The sequence below is a fragment of the Rhea americana genome, unplaced genomic scaffold (genome assembly GCF_003343005.1).
Source record: "Rhea americana isolate MKP2758 unplaced genomic scaffold, rheAme1 scaffold_323, whole genome shotgun sequence".
Classification (NCBI taxonomy): Eukaryota; Metazoa; Chordata; class Aves; order Rheiformes; family Rheidae; genus Rhea; species Rhea americana.
In genome coordinates this window covers 613,084-626,420 of record NW_028186450.1, presented here as the reverse complement: position 1 = coordinate 626,420, position 13,337 = coordinate 613,084, and the positions used below count along the sequence as shown (strand labels likewise).

Genomic DNA, 13,337 nt, shown 5'->3' with positions numbered 1-13,337 from the left:
GAATAAGAATGTAACTGGTGCATATCTTCTACAGGAAATAAATATTAAAAATGATCTGATATTCTTAAGATGAATCTGTTATCAGGACCTCATTGCATTTCTTCCTTAAGATGGAATTCTTAGATTGTTCTCTTTTTTTAGATAGGGAAGATTCCAGTAGACATTAGAGGCTTACTTTGGAACACATATAACTATTCTCATAGTTGTAATTTCAGAAAAAAATGCATTCTAATCTCATTACTGATGCTTCTGAATAATACTTCTGACTGGCAAATTTATTTCAACAGGTTGTTTATCACAAAAGAAGGGATTCTTATTTGCATGTAGCTATTAGTTACAAGCTGATCCTTTATTGTTTATGTATATGCTTAAATTTAGTCACATACAGGCTTTCTCATAAGGTTCTGATCTCTATTATTGTCACTTCTGAGATGTATTTTGTTTGTTTTATATCACAGATAATGATCTCTTGTAGATCTGTGGTTTATTTTCTGTCTGAAACAAATTTAGTGGACAAAGTTGTTGCAGTGAGAATATAAAAACATGAAATACACTAGTGAGTCAGACCAGTGGACCATCTAGTCTGGTATTCTCATCTCCAACAGTGGCAAAAAGAGGTGATAAAGAGAGCACATCTACCTGATCACTTTCCACGGTCCATTCCTCTCTTCCATCCTTAGCATCCAGAGTTGCTGCTTTAAAGTTGTTAGAAGTCCTTAAGGAATAGTCCTACATCCTTAAGTCCGAAACTCCTTGTTGACCTGTTACCCATGAATTTGTCTAATCCCTAGGGAACATGGTAGTACTGTCTGCCTTCATGATGCCCTGTGGTACCAAGTTCCAGAATTTCACTACCTGGTGTCTAAAGCATTACTTTCTTTGATCTACTCTAAACTAGTATCATACTAATGACACTGAGCACTCTGCACTACTTATATTGTAGGACTGGATGAATGACAGATCTGCCTTCAGTTTATTCACAGCCTTACGATTTTGTAAGCTGCAGTTTTATCTCCCCTTGTCCTTCTCTTCCCCACCATGAGTAGTCATAGCCATTTTAGTCTCTCCTCACAAGGCAGCTGCCCCATATGTAGATCCCAATGTCTACTGTTTTCATTGGAAGAATAAAACAAGTGAAAAAATAGCCTTGGAAAAAAAGAAATAATATGAGCTATATCAAAAGAGAACGACATTTGTTGACCATAAAGAAAATGCTGGGAATATAGACAAGCTTAATTTCGTTTTTCCCTGTACAGATTTCTTTAAATATCTGGACAAGGGAAAAGATGAACAACTAATTAGCCAACAAGCCATCATGAAGAATACTTGGAAGAACTGGGAAACACTGGGAGCTGTTTTGCTAGGCTATCTGCTCCATAGATCCCAGAAAGAATGTATCCTGAAGCACCCTACCTCTGATATCTATGTATATCATGATTTACTGAGATCCCATTCAATCAGAATGTGGCAGGTCAGAACACACTGTAGCACACTTAAGGTTATAGACTATTAGATTGGTAAAGTCTCAATTCCTCTACATTATGTTAAAATACACTGTTTTGAAGTACAGTACTGAGGAAAATGGAAACTAGAGTAAAACATCCATAAAACTAGATTAATTGGTTTCTGTTTTAAGAACTTAAGAATGTATAAGTAATGTTAAGCATGTTTTCTAATCTTGGTAAAATTCACTTTAAGTTATCTTTTTCTGCACAAAACTTATACTTTATCTGTTAGTGTTAATGAATATATAATATTCAGGTTCGTACCTTAGGTATACTCACAACATCTTCCTAGGCAAGCTTAGGAATTGTGGGTTAGATAAGTGGACTGAGAACTGGCTGAAAGGCAGAGTTCAGAGGGTTATGGTCAGTGGCACAGTCTAGTTGGAGACCTGTAGCTAGTGGTGTTCCCCCAGGAGTCAGTACTAGGTCTAGTCTTGTTCAACTAACTCATGAATGACCTGGATGAAGGCACAGAGTGCCTCCTCAGCAAGTTTGCTGATGATCCAAAACTGGAAGCAGTGGCTGATACATCAAAAGGCTGTGCTGCCATTCAGAGGGACCTGGACAGGCTGGAGAGTTGAGCAGAGAGGAACTTCATGAAATTCAACAAAGGCAAGTGCCAGGTCCTGCACTTAGGAAGGAATAACCTGAGGCACCAGTTAGGCTGTTGATGGGGTTGACCTGTTGGAAAACAGCTCTGCGGAGAAGGACCTGGGAGTGTTTGACAGCAAGTTAACCATGAGCCAGCAATGTGCCTTGTGGCAGCGAAGAAGGCCAATAGTATCCTGGGGTGCATTAGGAAGACTGTTGCCCGCAGGTCAAGGGAGGTAATCCTACTGCTCTACTCAGCCCTGGTGAGGCCTCATCTCGAGTACTGTGTCCAGTTCTGGGCTCCCCGTACAAGAGAGACATGGAGCTACTGGAGAGAGCCCAGCATAGGGCTATGAATATGATCAGAGGGCTGGAGCATCTGCCCTATGAGGAAGGACTGCRTGAGCTGGGCCTGCTTAGCTTGGAGAAGAGAAAACAGAGGGGAGCTATAAATATCTACAAATACCTTAAGGAAGAGTGTCAAGAGGATGGGGCTGGACTCTTCAGTGGTGGCAAGTGACAGGACGGGAAGCAACAGGCACAAACTGAAACACAGGAAGTTCCACCTGAACATAAGGAAGAACTTCTTTCCTGTGAGAGTGACAGAGCACTGGAAGAGGGTGCCCAGAGAGGTTGTGGAATCTCCTTCTCTGGAGATATTCAAAACCCACTTGGACATGATCCTGTGCAATGTGCTCTAGGTGATGCTGCTTGAGCAAGGGGATTGGACTAGATGACCTGCAGAGGTCCCTTCCAACCTCAACCAGTCTGCGTTTCTGTGATAAAGGGACAATGAATTTGTTGAAATAATCTTAGTTATTATGGGGGACCTAAGTTTTGATTTCAAAGTGGATTAAGTAGTTTGCAGATTTCTTACTTGAGATTACCTAGAGCTCAGGATTGTGATCCATTTTGCAATGTGACAGAACAAGCCATTCATACTTGCCTTTTATGGTTTTGTTAAAAGGACATGCAAGCAAAGCAAGATAATGCACTATCTTGCACTTAAGCAAGATAATGCACTACAGCTTAATTAAACTAATGCAGTGAAAATTAAGATCCCAGGACAAAATTTATAAATCAGTAGGTTCCCACCATCACATTTAAAGTAATCAAATTAAATAGCAATCATAGGGAATTATGAAGATGAAATGGAATATAATTACTTGGAATAAGTGTTGTATCTTAAGATAATTTGGGACTTTCTCTGGCAGTGTTAGAGCCAGTATAGTCTGCTGGATATGCTGGTAGACCAGTACGAGATCCTTCAAATATTTACTTATAGTTATGCAGACCAATCTCTAAAATATCTTCTTTGCCAATACAATATGGGGTTGTCTGTTGGGGAGATCATCTCTTCAGTCATATGAAGAGACAAAAGTTGCAACATGAAGCTGCAGTAGGAAATGTGCATTCTGGAACCGTACTTGTAAGTCTGTTTATTGTATAATTAGTACACAGCTAGGCTTTATATGGAGGCATAGCCTGTCTCTAGGGCTATGATTCTTTGGAAGTTACAATCTAAAGGAGATGTTACAGCTTCAATGTACATAAAAGATGAACTACAAGTGTGGCTTCTTGTAGGCAAGTTGTATGAGATAAAGGTGGAATAAACCATCCAAAACCAAATAATTAAAACTATGGCTTAATTAATATCCTCTCCATATACTCACAGTTTTCATGACAGTCACTGGACTTTTTATAGACAAAAAAAAAAAGAGGAAAGAGGAAGTGTGCATTCATAACTTATCCTAATGCTTATTCACCTAAATGTAGAAACACCTTATACCTTACAAAATGAATCGTGTTTGTAATTAAGCAAGCTTTCCTGGAGCTTGTGAAATGTCCATCACTGGATATTCAAAACTGAACAAAAGCCTGAGCAATCTTTTCTACCTTTGAAGATAGACTTATTTTGGTAGACCAGATGACCTGCAAAGGTTCCTTCCAACCCAAGTCTTTCTATGATTCTGTGATTCCCTGTCCCAACTCAGTAAATAGGCCTTGGTTCCCCACAGGTGAAACAGTTATCTAAAATTTCGTAAAACTCCCTGTACTGCAGCACAACAGAAAGAAGTAAACAACTGATTTCTGCTTCTCAGCTCACTTCTTCTTAATTGTATTCCCCAAACATAAACAGACCTCATTCAAGAAAAAATTTTCTGACTTTGCCCAGTCCTCAAAAAGACCTTGATTTATGATCCTTCTTTTTCATCTGCACCCTGACTCTGATGCTGCCTTTTAGCTACGATCCCTTGTCTCACCTATTCTGGCATCATGCCAGTTCCATCCCAAAGACTCGGTTTTGGTGATCAAGAACTTTTGCCTGAATTGATTCCCTGTCTGACAAGTCCTTGCTGAACGGTTAGGTTAAGTGGACAAGAACAGGGTTGATTAGTTTTAGAGGTCAGGTTGAGGAACAGTAAGGTTCCTCTGGGACCTGAAATAACATACGAGGACTTGTCCAAGGCAAGAGACGAGCCCTTCTCCATTTCTTCTGAGCTTGGAATCCCTCTGTGACCACTCACTAACGTCTTGTCTAATCTCCAGAACATCTTTCAGTTAGGCATCTCTCTCAAGCTTGATGTTAGTAGGGTGGCTATAGGAAGGTGTCTTTTCTCCTTCTTTTGTATGTTTTTCTGTGGAATTAATTTCCATGTGTATTCAAACACACTGACAGCAGTGACAATCAGATTGCCATTTTACAAAGTTTATCTCATCTGTAGCTGTTTATAAAAGCAAAAAATAATCCAGTGGAATATAGCTAAACCAAGTGTTTTGATCGCTTTTCTTAAGTATTTCTTTCTATTCATAGAAGGATTTTACTTCACAGAAATATTCCTCACCTTTTGACTTGCTGCTTTTTTGCCCTCTCCCTAATGAATGAGAGTTATTTTCTGATTCTTTACTTTAAGCCCCTTTGCTTTTTTTTAAGGCAATTTCCAGATATCTGATACAATATCTAATGAGGAATTAGGTTCCATTACATGAAGGCTTAACCTTCACAAAAAGCATTCGGTGCTTGCCAGAAGTCATCAATATTTAACAGCTGTTGTTATTATGAAATACTCCGTAGGGTAATGTGGCTTGTCTGCTTGCACGCAATGGTTTGAGTGTGCGCCAGGCTTCTGTCAGATGCAGGGGAAGATTGACAGGCAGCTCCATCGCGTGACAGAGGAGCTCTGGTTAGTCAGCAATCTGCTTCTGCAAAAAGCCCCCCCCCACCCCCGCGCTCTTGGGTTTCCTTCAAAAGGGGCTCTCCAGGCCGAAAGGGGGTGGCTGAAGGGTGGAGTCTGATCCGAGGAGGTGGCTCAGTGCCCAGCTCCCACCCACAAGCAGCCAAGATAGCTGTGAGCTCTAATCACGCAAAGCTGTCCAGAAAGTGGATACTGTAAAAATGCCTAGAGGAGAGCAAAACTGTCAAGCAATGGCATGTCTTTAATACCCCTTGTGCATGGAAAATATATTAGACTCACTGAAAAATGAGGAAAAAGGGGGGGGGGGATGAAATCTATAAAGAAAACAGTTCAGTTTGTACCTTAAATGAATGTCATGCTGTACTCGAGAAACTTCAAAGGGCAGTCAGATTTCAAAGCATCTCTTAAGAAGAAGCAGACTGAGAAAACCAAACTGGAAGGAAAAACTTTGCATTATGCTAGCATCTGATATTCTGGTAGTCTCTGCAACATAACTGAACTCTCTGTTATTCAGGGGTTTGTTGTTGATTTCTTTCCTGAAGCATTTGTGTGACCTGTATGTTGCGGCATTTCAGAATGAAAACATTCTCGGTTGCATTGATGCAGTTCAGGAATGCATGGTAATTCTTCTTTATGTAGTATATTGTTTAATTCCAGTAAGTATAAGGAGTGCTATCCTTACTGTCATTCAGTGTTCTCTGCAACACTGTAAGAGGATATAGATTATTTCAGATGATGGCTGAAGATTTGTTTAACAGAATTTCTCGTACAGACTGTTACCTAGCTGTTTTGTTTTATTTTATTTTGTTTTCCCAGCATACAGGGTAACATACATAGCTGATTCTTCTTGCATCTAGGAGATCCAGGAAGAAGACTGTGTTTCACTTCTTTTTGAGTAACAGATACTGAAAGTAAGGCTTATATTCATAATGTAATGTGTCTGAAACTATAAACCAGATTCTGACATTTTGATCTATCCATTGTAACAAACAATTTATCCCCTGGGTAGCACTGGAGAGAAGTAGTCTCACAGGTACTTCTTGCAGAACAGGCTGATATACCTGCATCATACAGAGTCTGAAGAAGACAGAATTGTCCCTTGATACTCTAAATGAACTCAGGCAGGTGTTTGCATAAGAAATAGCAAAATGTCTTCACTACTCATTCCACCCMTGTCTTATCATTTGCTGGAGTTAGTCTAAGCTGATGTGTGTCATTTTGGGCATGAGGTCTCTGGGGTGCAGTTTGACCACAAATTAGTTTGTTGCAGACAAACTTGGCAGGTAAATTTTTCATGGTTATATTCTGACAAAAGTATTGCACTTGTGTGGGAAGAAGGGATACAGAGACACTTTGGCACATATAATCTTATTGTTCTAAAAAATATGGTTTTATAAGAGTCCTGAAATTCCCATCCCTCTGAATTAAAGTGTTCTACAATGAATAAATGTTCTGTTGTACCTGGGGGTAGGGAATAGCTAAGGTGATTTCATTCTGCTTCTTTAGAAGAGACAGTTTTCTGTTCTTTACTATGTTGCAGATTTGATTTTCAAGCCAAGTGGTTTATAAATGTAATGCTGATATCAGAACTGGAGGCTCAAAGAAGATCTCAGGTTTTTACAGTATTCTAGAGATAGTGCTACTGTGAAAGGCTCAGCAGCACTGTGTAGGACAGTCCAATACTCCATTCATCTAAACGTACCATCCTTTTTGTGGTTTTTTTTTTCATTAACTGTCTGAGTTCTAACTCTACATTCTTTTTGATTTCCGCTCCTTTTACTGCTTCTATATTAGTATTTGGAACAATGTCCTCACATCTTTTAGGTTTACTTCAGGAGGCCATGTTGGCAACCTTTTTTTGCTTTATTCTCTTCTCCTTTCCCCCACCTCCCTTTGTAGCATCCTTCTGTAGGATCCAGCCTTTCTGGACCTGTCTTTTTTATTTTTCTCTGTGATTGCACCATGCTCACTAGATTGCATGACTATGCAAAACTACTAGCCTTTGTAATTGTGCGTCTTGTGTTCATCACTCTATGGTATCAGTACAGTCTCTTTTGGCAGAATAGCTCCATCTTCTGTTTTATTCTGTGTTCTGGAAGTGCAGGTTAGATAATCCACGCTTTGAAAAAGGTCACTATTACTCCTGCTTCCTATCTATTTGGTTTGCCAGTTATGAACCTAGTAGGTGAGTGCTAAATACTGAATTGGTGACAATCTAGTCTGAAGAGTTGCCCCTCCTGTAGTTAGCAGTCCAAGGCTCTATAAAGCTAATCCATTTTATATAGCCAACAGCATTCATCAGTTTACCTACAATATCAGTTTTTTATTGCCCCATTCTTGATATATGGATTCCAGAAGCCAGAAGTTTTCCCCTCAGGTCACTGAATCATCCTTTGCTGTTTGATATTTTTTACAAAGATTTCTGCAATTTGCTCCTCCTTGCCTACTAGAGACATTACTCCTGCATTCTCCAATCTTTTGTTTGTTTTAAGCATTTTAGGTTTTATTTTTGTTCTATATTTGTTCTATGACATAGACCACTCTTCTGTGTCATGATTAAGTCTGATCACAGTTTCTCAGAATCAGTGTTGAATCAGATAATAATATCAAGTAACCAGTCATAATCAATAGTGTCTTTCACAAGTGTTCTCACTTGTGATTCTTGGTGTTGATAGGGATATAATTAGCCTGTTCTGTTTTCTTTTCCCTATTTTTCTCCCTAGCGAGAGCAGTTTTTCCTCCTCACTCTATCATATCTTGCCTTTCCTCTGGGCCATTCCATTTGAGGATCTCTTCTGAGCTGTCAGTGCAGTATCAACTAACCTCTGCTCCCCAAATGGGTTGATTAATGTAGTATTCCCAGTGCAGGGAGGTAGAACAAGGGTGAATAGAGCAATGGCTCTGCTGCTTCAGGTTTAAAGAGCAAATGTGCCTATCTTTGAGGAGCTCTTGCTTGTTGGCACAGAGGGTGTCAGTTGTTTTTGATGGTGCAATGGGTCTTTTTAAAGTGCAGGCCAGTGAGTAGAGTATGTTATGAAATGGATGTGTGTGGCCTAAGATACGGGTAACTCTAGCCGGCAAAGTAACATTAAAATACTTTCCATTTGGAGATGGAATTTATACCAGCCAGACAAGCTGTGGAACAAACATCCCTTGTGTTTCTGCTGCTATGTTTGTGTGAGCCTGAAGGCTAACAAACAGGCAGGGAGCTCTGGCCTGCTCTGTTGGATAAAATAATAGTTTCCACTAATGATGAAGTTAGAACTAGTGGAATTTTTACATAGCCAAAAGAACGCCTCAAAAAAATAAGCCTTCATTTCCTCTCACCCCTCCTTGTCTGTCCTTTAACCTGTACAAAGACTACAAACCACTGTATAAGGACTTACAAAAACATCTCTTCTAAGGAGGAAAATTCTGGAAGAGGCTGTTAGAATAGGGGTTGTGATTTTTAAAATTGCTGTCACAGCTGTCTAATACTGCTTTGAATGGCCAAATGTCTGTCCTTACGGACAAACACAGCAGAAGGCTGAGCTGATCAGAAAAAAAAGGTGACTTTTTTTCAGTTAATTCAAATAGCATACCAAAATGAAAATGCAAGTTGAAGGATCTTTGTGTCCCATTTATATTAGCCTAGCTTACAAGGCTGAAAACACAACATTCTTTTACTTGGAAAATGTGCACAGGGGTCTATTTTAGGCAGCTTGGGGTTTTTCTAATGTATTTTCCCATAGCCAGGGGAGGGATTTATTACATCTAATTACACATTTGAGGTGATTGCTTTGGGATAATATCTTATATTGTCACTAGCAGCAAATATTTATGTAGTTAAAAAAACATCACAAATATTCAATCAGTGTGGTTCTGTRTTGCCATCATCTGTTACAAAATGCTGAGGGATCTTGTGGCAATCCTTCAGTAGACTGTTAAGTTATTAAGTCCTTTTGAAAGAAAGTGACTCCATTTAGATCACATCTGAAATCCTTTTCAACAAGTATTATTCAAGCCATTTTAAAATACACTTTTTTAAAATTTAGTATCTTACTAAAAATTTGTATCTGGTTGTCCTCACTTTTAGCAAAAAGCCCAGCAATGTTAGAACAGCTTGCTGTCTTGCTTTCTGATTCCAATTTGGTATAAAGTTTTCCTGTTTGTCTCCACCCTTTTTTGGACTACTAACCATCCCAGGCTGTGGCTGCTATAGCTATCCTTAAGCTGGAATGGACAATGTGTATCAAATGTCTCAGCTAATCTCACTGGTAGTTTCTCCCTTCTCATTCTGCATGTGAAAAGGAGAACCACCTGAAAACTACTGCATCTTTGTTTCCTGCCTGAGGTATTTCTATGACCCACCTCTGTTAGTCACTGGAATGAGGTTGTAAGAGTGAAGCTGATTCCTTAACTGTTACTGACCAAATTATAAAGACAGATTCCTGTCATACTCTGCATTCCGTAGATGATGCAAAAGCCCAGTGTTTCAGATGATGTGTATAATCAACTCAGTCTTCTCAGAAGTTCTTTCATTATCCCCAGAAAAGAGACTGGATTTCAGAGATTTCTCTCTGCGATATAGCCATATGAAAACTTGAATCTGAGTATTCAAAGATATTTCAGATCCAGTAATAATAAACCATGTGCAGGAAAGACAGTCAACAGAAGTTTTGATTCCTGCTGAGGTTTCTCCATTATCAGGAAAAATATATGCAATTATAATTTATAGTGAGAGATTTTCATGATTTTCCTGTGATATATGGCTTGCTAAAACCTAACTTTAAGCCACTGTTTTAAATGAGACAGTTCAAGAACATTCATTTGAGTCTTAAAATCAGTCTCAGACTCATAGTAGTGACTACAGTTAAGTGAGACTGAAAATACCCAATGCCAAGAAGGTCACCACTGAAAATAAGAAACTTATTTCAATCTCTTGTCTTCTGAACTATATAGCTGTTTCTTTATATTGTCACAATATGTATTTTTTATAAACAAAACAAATTGCTAACTTTCTTTTGTTTCTTTCCTGTGGGTTTGGGTTGTTGCTTTATGCAGAGTATACTAATGGAAAAAATCTGTTCTATAAAAAAATGGTGTATATTTCATATAAAAAAGTCTGGACTGCCAAATATGTATCTGTCTCCCTCACAACAAAAGCAAGTTTTCTGTAAAAAAATCCAGACCATAAAGACTAACTCCCAATTAAATTAATGCAATGTTAAATGCCTAAATACAAATTTTAGTCTAGTGGCCCTAATCAGTATGATTTATAAATTGATAACTCTTTCCAACAGCCATTCAAGAAAAGCACTTTAAGAAGCAAAGTGATCAAACAATAAAAGAAGACAGTATATCTAACAAGACTGCTGTACAAGAAGGTGGACTTCTACTAGAAGTAAGTGAAAAATTCTGTCTTTTCTAACTCTCAGTAATTTATGGAATTTGATGACGTAGTTCAGTAAATCCTTTGAGGCAACGTTGAGTAAATGGTCCATCTTGATGTGATTCACTCAAGAATCACACTTGTGAGTACTTCTTGCAAGAGCAAAACTGACAGTGATGATAGTCCTATTCAGTTGCTGTTTGGGCAATAGTACTTTGCAACCTTATATCATCAGTGAAGTCCAGTGGGCCATTTCACAGTTCTTTTTCATTTGGGGTGATAGCAAAGATTTGTTTTACCTGGCATGTATTTTCAGGGTGCAGACAGGAGCTTACCTGCTTTCTGGTCTGAGCTAAGATTATCCTGGGATATTTTAATTTATTCTGCTTCCTGAACTCTGTGCTCTGAGGGAAGCTGTGTGTGCAGAAATTATTCTTTCTATGTATTTCTTTTCCCCTATAGAAAGACTTTATGTTGGCAGAGAGCATAAAGGGGCCATACTGTTACTGAGAATTGAATCCATTAATCTGACTGAGGAATTAATACTGCTGGGAACTACTGAACCAGTTAGAAGACAGTAGTCCATCCCATTTATATCTGATTTTCAAGCACATGATATAACAATGCCTTTTATACACTGAGGATCCTTGTCATTTGATTAAGACTAAACACATATAGTTGTTTTGGATAAGGTAATATTAATGTTCTAAAAAATCGTGTTTTAATAATAGCTCTGAGACACATGTAAATGAAACCTCCAGCAGATAAATTCTGCATACTATTAGAAAAAAGAGAAAGACATTTTATCACGGGATCCGTTATCACAATTTGTTCGTCTTTGGAATGGAAATTGGCAGACAGCTTTTCCTCCTCTTAATACTTCAGAAGATTTTTGTTTTATATTTTAAAGCGAATAATGTAGAGGCCTCTAGTTAGTTAGTTCTAGCGCTAAAATGAGATATTTGGTTGTCAGGTATTATTTGCAATAATTACCATTTTTAAATGATAGGGAGTATAGGACAAAATAATGGTACATATCATGAGTATCTAAATTTTAATAATACTCTCCCATTTTCAATTTCTGCTTTGTTTGGTATATATTATATATCCACAAGTTAAAATCTTAAAGGATCTTTAAGCAGTAGCCCTACTACTACAGGCACATGGAGAGAACATCATATGTAATTTCAAGTATGTTACAAGAGACTTATGTTACTGAAGATGCTAATGATTTACTTAGCCTTTGGAATATGAGTGACATTCCTTTTGCATATGTAGGAGATACTTAATTCTGGATCATATTTAATGTAGATTGTCAATTGGATGATCAATTGCATGTAAATATGAATATATTCACCAGGCTGCCTTTGTGGACATGTCTTGGCTAGAATGGGAGGGTGAATTTTCCTTGGGACTTGTTGGGAATATTCTCTGGGCACTGGATTTGGCTCAAACACTCATTTACTGGGCATGGAATGTGATGAAAGTGGATTTTTGTTGTTCAGCCAAATTCACTGTTAGCAGTTAGGAACTATGCAGTTTTAACTAAGCAGTTTCTTTTGTTGTTTCTTCTCAGTAGAAGCCAGCGGACTTGATGGTGGTTGCTATGCTATGTACATTGACTTGTGAATCTAGCCATGTTGTTGCCTCTCAAAAGATATTTTGCAGCTGTCAAAGGGGGCTTTCTGTTTCATAACACTATCTTGTGCTATGTAACCTGTCCTAGATGCTTCTGTTAAAAATTTGATTAATCTGAATCCCCAAATATGTGTGAATAATGCTGTTCCTGACTGAAATGTTAATGGAAAACCAGGAATAGTTGCATTTTTTTTTCTAGTGTATGGAGTTACTCAGCTATATGTATAGATAGAAGAATGGAATAACAAGAACCCTAATTACTGGTAAATAATTTCTCTCTGCCTCTCCAGTCTGGGAACAGTGCAATGCTTCCCCTTTCAGCTTAAAAGAAAACAATGGAATTAGTCTGTCTTTAAAGTACATTTAAAATTCTCTTTATTTTTAAAAGCCTCTACCACAACATGTGTTTTTTATTTAAGATTTTATAGAGATATCTTTACACCTATAGTCAAATAGCTTTCATCAGCAATCACAGAATAAACAATGATACCAGTTTTATCAAAGACTTTTTTAGTGGAGCATAGCAGGTATTTAAATAACTGATTACCTCCAGTATATTAAGTTTTGGAAACACTTCTCCTTCTGGGTAGGAGACTCTTTCCTTGCCATCTTTCTATTTCCTTTTGGAGGGAAGACAAACAAAGCTCTAATGACAGAAGCCCAATTTTATTAATGGTCTTTTCCAGTTTAGTCCATTTTTTAGACCTGTTTGAGGTCCAAAGCCATGTTAAATCTACAAAATTATCTGGAGGAGCACAGTCTCATGCAAACATGTTTAAAKGGCCATTAAGGTTGGAATCAACTCATACCTACTAGTTGAGAAGTTAGGAAGAGCTAGTAAATGTCTATCTGCACTGTTTTATTATTTTTGGAGAACACCTTAAATTCAATACACAAGAGATTTCTTCTTCTTTTCATTCCTTTTCCTTACCCTTATGCACATATACAGGTCACAGCAGAACATGGTTTAGTGATACTCAACTCAGCCTAAAACACTTACTCCCCTCCCCTCCTCTGTCTTCTTCTCTCCTCCCA

At 38.1% G+C, this 13,337-nt stretch overlaps 1 protein-coding gene across 2 annotated transcripts in view; it reads left to right on the top strand.

Annotated features, from left to right (window-relative positions):
• Positions 1 to 13,337, top strand: part of AHRR (aryl hydrocarbon receptor repressor) — a 95,662-nt gene that overhangs the window by 56,071 nt on the left and 26,254 nt on the right. For both annotated transcript variants that reach the window (XM_085310692.1, XM_085310693.1), the window contains exon 4: positions 10,576 to 10,676. In XM_085310692.1, the coding sequence (XP_085166818.1) occupies positions 10,576 to 10,676 (101 nt within the window). The remainder of the gene's footprint in view (positions 1 to 10,575; positions 10,677 to 13,337) is intronic.